We start from the raw sequence: 5726 nt of genomic DNA, 5'->3' as shown, positions 1-5726 counted from the left end.
GGAACGCCTTACAGGGCCTTATTTTTACATGATAGTCGTCACACTCATAGTAGGAACTAACTTGACAACGGCGTGTACGCAGTGACATGATCGCACGTCGACATGGAAAACAACAAAGATGAACAGAACACGTGGTGCATCATGCGTCCATTGCAACTGCAGACGATGGTGGCACTCCTGTACCTTCCACCGCGTCTTCTTTCTCCGCGGACTCGTACGCGTCGCGCTCCTGGACCCAGAGGTCGGCGAACTCGCAGTCCTTGTACCGCTCGAACCACGGCCCGCCGGACGTGTAGTGTATGGCGCGCGGCGTGGTCCCGTCGACGTTCGCCGGGTCGACGCGGTTGTGCCCCACGAGGAAGTTCCACGCGAATGGCACCTCGCCGACATCGGCGTCGTCAAGCCACGCGAATCGGTGGAGGTGCGCTCCGCTCTGGGTGCTCACGGCCTCCGGCGTGAGCGCGGCGCGGTTCTTGGGGTGGCCGCAGTTGAAGAGCACCATGGAGGACCAGTTCTTGCGGGGGTACACCGTCTGCACGGCGCCGTCCATCTTGGTGGCCTCCTTGGGCGTGTAGTCGTGGTGCACGCACAGCACGGCGTAGCGAGGGTCGGCCATGCGCGCCAGCTCTGCCACGTCGGCGACGAAGAGGAAGTCGCAGTCCACGAAGAGCGCCCAGCCACGGTAGCCGGCGAGGTGCGGCGTCAGGAAGCGGGTGAAGGAGAACTCTGTGCTCTCCGTCGGCCCGCGCTCCCGCCAGTACAGCCCAGCCTCGCGGAGCTCCTGCTGGACGATCGGGATGACCTCCAGCGGCACGGAGGAGCGGCGCAGGAGTGACCGCCGGCAGACGCGGTATGCGATGTCCTCGCGGGAGTCGTAGCCCACGTAGATGCGGAATGGTTCCGCCGTCGCGTCAGCGCCGGTGAGGTGGGAAGGTGCTGGAGACATTTTCGGGCACCGTCACGTATCACGTATAGCCGGTACGGGTTATCAGGTGCACCGGGGTGGTGGCTTTTAAAAGGGGTGCGTCCATGCTTGGTTGAATATCTTCTCAAATTTCTTTCACATTTCTACTTCGAAGCCTAATTTCGATGAGAAAGTCCTTAGTTATATAACTTGGAGTTGGGCATATTCTCATCAAGGTGACAATTTCTTTGCACTTTAAAAACCTCGCTAGAAGTGTTGGGGACACAAGTATGCTTTTAGTTATACTTCATGTAACTTGAAGGCTTAAGTGAGATGTTTATGGATTGATATCTTGTTTTATTTTTTGCGCAATGATATCTGGGTTTCTTAACCGAGAAGGAAACTTACCACTATTACAAAACGATCTCACTTGGGACCTAATAATTGCTTGCCATCCTAGTAATCCAAGTCGCCTGCACCTAAAATCTATATGCACTAATCTGCGCCGGTGCGTCGGCCCAACGGTTCGGCCGGTCAGCCCCTGTCCGTCTGATTCAGCCAGGCAGCCATCCGATTGGGTCTGCGTTCTCTTCTTCCTTCCCCCACTCGTCCTCATCTGGTTTAGCCCTCGTCCGCCATTGCTCGATGGAATTTTCTGTAGCCCCCCATCGCCCCTCCTCCACATGGCCTGCTGCTTGCAGCTCGCGCCGGCTCGCCGTCGCCGCTCGCCGCATCAGTAGCCGTCGATCTGGCGTTTTTGACCTCTATCGTTGTCTTCTTCAGGACATGATGCCATCTCTTCCCCTCGCGTATCCGGCACCAGCAGGTCAGCCGCACCTTCTTCCCCCAAGCTCTGCGCCTGTCTCTCCCGCACACATCTGGTCCTGCCTCCGGCCACCTCGCCCCCCAACACAACCCCCACGACCATCTCGCGCTGCTCATCACCGTGTTTGAAGCACCGTCGTAGCAAATATGCATGGATGTAGCAAAAAATCTTCGCCGGTGGTAGCAAAACCGAAGCACAGTTGCTGCGAATCGCCGTCGCAGGTTGCAGCTAATCCATAAACGGATGAAGCAAAATCCAGCGGCGGTTGTAGCAAAAACGTCGCCACCATCGTCGAACGTCACAGCTAAGTCGCGAAGCATGTAGCAAACAATAACGCCGGTAGTAGCAAAAACATCAACTGTTGCAGCTCCCGACCGAGGTCACAACTAATCCGTACATGGTTGTAGCAAAAAAATTCACCGGTGGTAGCTCTGCCGAAGCCGGTTGTAGCACACATAGTCTTCGTTCCAGCAAAAACATACAGCTTGTTGATCACCGCCGTGTTCGCACATCGCAGCTAAGCCGTGAGGTATGTAGCAAAACAACGATGTCGGTAGTAGCAAAAGCGACAATGGGTGCAACTTTTTTGGTATTGACAGTAGCCAGCCCTGACATATGTCGTCGTGGTTGAAGCTTTTTGCGATGCCGGTCGAAGCTTTTTGCGACGCTGGTTGTAGCTTTTTGCGATGGCACTGAGCGGTCCCAGCATTTGGTGTCACCGCTTGAAGCTTTTTGCGGCGCCTGTGGCAGCTTCCTTAAACACCAGTTGTAACATGGGAGGTGTCACTTGATGCTCGCAGCTCCGATGAGATTCTCCCAGTAGCAAATGCTCAACGGCGTCGCCCATAGCAGCTCGTAGTCTCCCGTCGTCTGCCCCCGAGCTCATAAGCCATGGCGCCCGTAGCAGCTCGTAGGAGCCCCCGTCGCAGTCCGCCCAGAGCTCGTAAGGCATGGCCGCCCTGACCTTGAGCTCGCAGGCCATGGCGCATGGGAGCAGCACCCCCATGGAGGAGGTGCAGCGTGAGGTGCGAAGGAAGGAGTGCTCGGTGGTGCTTGGTGCTATGGCAGAGGAGACGAGGCGGAAAGCGATGGAAAAGCGAGGTCACGGCCGCAAGGAATAAGGAGTGGATGCGGGCGTTGGGGAGAAGACAAGGTACACGTGTTTCCTTCCTGGTCGCTAGCGCCACCATGGCGTGGCGAAGTGACCGGCCCGAGCGTTCCGCCGGCGCACCGCACGTAAACGTTTCCCAAAATCTATTCGAGAGTTGTAATCCTATCCTATCCTATCCTATGTACCTAAGACTAGTATAGTGGGGAGTAACTTCGACGAGTAAAGTGTATATGACTAGTCTATTTTTCGTCTATATTACTACATTTATAGTGAGTACTAGTATCATAAGTGTGATAACATAGAGAGCTTCATTTATTACTTTGTAGAGTTATGCTACATTGAAAACTGCTATATGATGGTAACATAGATTCATCCCCACTAAAGCTGCCTGTAGTGGGTAGGATCATAACTTAGTATCATGCATATGATACTACTAGTGTATGATACTACTTCGATAATGCATAATATCATATATTAGTATCATAGATAACTTTATTATTGCCATGCATAAGATATAGAAGCATATCATTTATTATTATACATTATCATAATACGATACTCAAGCCCCTCTTTTTTCATTCAATTTTATGTCACCTCAACAAAATTGTCTGGTTGACATGCATGATACGATACTCCCATTACGACTAGCATAACTTATTTATCTTAATATGCAAGCAGGTCAGCTCATCATATAATTATGAATGAAATAAGACTCCCTTCAACATGCAATCATGCATGGGAAAAGCCCCACCATAAAATTCAACCTTACATGGGACAAAAATCCATTCAATTATTCTACTTATTTTCATTAAATACCATTACAACTATACATGATCAAATATAGTAAGTTATATGTTTTTTTTATTTTGGTTCTCATGTTATCAACCCGAATTTTCATCAAACAATTCCAGCAGCAACGCGTGGGGTATCCTCTAGTTTACACTAGTTTTGGAGCCCAAAATGACACCCAACTACGACCTTAGTTTTATTATAGGTTGTATCTTGTTCCATCCTATGCAATACATTTGTTCCTCTAGTCTCAAAGCAACTTAGACTCCCCGAATTCCCACCATATAAAAAGTATCAAAATGGAGAAAATACCACTATAACAGTTCACTAGAGCCTCTGTTGTCCCAATAATTATTAGAGGGCCCTCTAAAAACTCCAACTACAACTAAAACTGACCATTTAGTGGTAGTGTACAAACTCATTCTAGCAATTTTTCTTATTTTCTTGTCATTTTTTTCTTAGGATTTATTCTACGGGCATAAGATATGGTTTATGTAAATTTTTGTGGAGAGTGTTTTTTTCAGAATTGACCAAATATAATATAAAAATTCACCGGAAGTACAAAATATCTCAAACATACTAAAATTGCATCGAGATTATGAGACCACCAGACGACCATTACCAATTAATCGATGTATGCTGTCAAGTCATCTTTTTAGGGTGTATGATGTTGCGTCAAGTATTGCCATCAACTACAATATCAATGTACTGATGTGCTTTCCGGTCCATGATGGTCAGGTTAACACTATGCACACTAGTACATCATGGTGCTATACAAACAGTTTTTAACCTCTTTCCGCGACGGCGTTCGAAACCGTCACCTAGTGAGTGTGGACGATTAGGAGGTCCTTCCCACATGACCCAGAAACCGTCGGGGATATGCCCTCCCGGCACACACGCTCGGCAAAATAAGGTCGTGTGCGACCGGCGAGCGAGCAAATATGGTTATACGTACAGTAGTGCTAAAAAAAATACAATTATACATGCGAAATCATTTTCGGTCGTAAGTACATCCCACACAGTCGGTCCCCGCGAAACGTTTCTGTTTGTATATACATCCCACACAGTCGCTGCAAGGAAAACGTTTCTGTTCGTAGGTACATCACACATAATTTACCCCGTTAAATCGTTTGTGATAGCGTTCCCATTGCACCCAATATTAAAAAGATTATCGTTTACGTTATTGAATGCATCACACACGGTGCGTAGAAGAAACCTTGTGGCAAAGGCTATCCATTACACACAGTTTTTATGCGGTAAACGTTTGCGCAAGGTGGCCTAACGCAAACAGTTTTGAAGATAATGTCGTGTGTGATTGTTCACCGATCCAACACGGTTTATTCCTAGAAACTGTATGCGTTGCCTTAGGTCATCGGCCACAGTATTTTCTCAATAACCGTTTGCAATAGCAAAAACCAATTAGCAGGCTAATTCGCCATTAGCAGGCTAATTGCCCTATTATTAATAATCCATTTATTAATCTAATTGACATTCATATTAAACACATAATATATTTCATTCACATATTAAGGAAACAACATTTCATAATTGAAATACATCAGAGTACAATATGATATAGCTTCAGCACTCTGCTACCCCATTACACAACTGCACCAGCACCAATTTTCACATGACCTTTCGAAATTAGCATCATAGACGGTACATAGACAGATGCATCTCATCGGGAAAACTGGTGAAGCGGAAGGCGAATATTGAGCCTTCATTGATGCTGAAGGTCTTTACAACTTCAGGCCAGTGCCCGTGGATGATTGACCGTCCATCCTTCGTCCTCTTCAGGAACACTTCAATATTGAACCATGGGTGTTGTATGAAAACCTTCCTCGCCTCCTGATCGTAGAGGTGGTTTGAGAGGTAATCATCAGTGAACTGCTTTGAAAAGGCCTGAAAACAAGGATGTGCATAAATATCTACTCTATATTGAAAATGGGGCAAAGGAATAAAAAAGGTAAGGTATAATAGTTAGTACCATCTTGTAGTGAACTGATGTTTTCTTCATTGTGCAGACAAAGATCTTGTTGTTTTTTGTTGCTAATTTCTTTATCCTAACAATCTTTCTGAGTTTCTTGACTTGATTG

The 5726-nt window shown here is 47.5% G+C and overlaps 1 protein-coding gene across 1 annotated transcript; it reads right to left on the bottom strand.

The window, feature by feature from the left end:
* Positions 1-139: 139 nt before the first annotated feature.
* On the bottom strand, positions 140-946 carry LOC119347602 (protein CDI-like). The gene has a single exon (XM_037616217.1). The coding sequence runs from the start codon at positions 944-946 to the stop codon at positions 140-142; it is 807 nt and encodes a 268-aa protein (XP_037472114.1).
* Positions 947-5726: the final 4780 nt, after the last annotated feature.

Source organism: Triticum dicoccoides, unplaced genomic scaffold (assembly GCF_002162155.2).
Source record: "Triticum dicoccoides isolate Atlit2015 ecotype Zavitan unplaced genomic scaffold, WEW_v2.0 scaffold69252, whole genome shotgun sequence".
In the NCBI taxonomy this organism is placed as follows: Eukaryota; Viridiplantae; Streptophyta; class Magnoliopsida; order Poales; family Poaceae; genus Triticum; species Triticum dicoccoides.
Note: the sequence above shows the minus strand (reverse complement) of the source record. Positions and strands in the feature narration are given on the sequence as shown.

What these genes read in the sequence shown, in the direction of transcription:
- LOC119347602 (XM_037616217.1), bottom strand. Translation starts at nt 946, where the DNA reads ATGTCTCCAGCACCTTCCCACCTCACCGGCGCTGACGCGACGGCGGAA.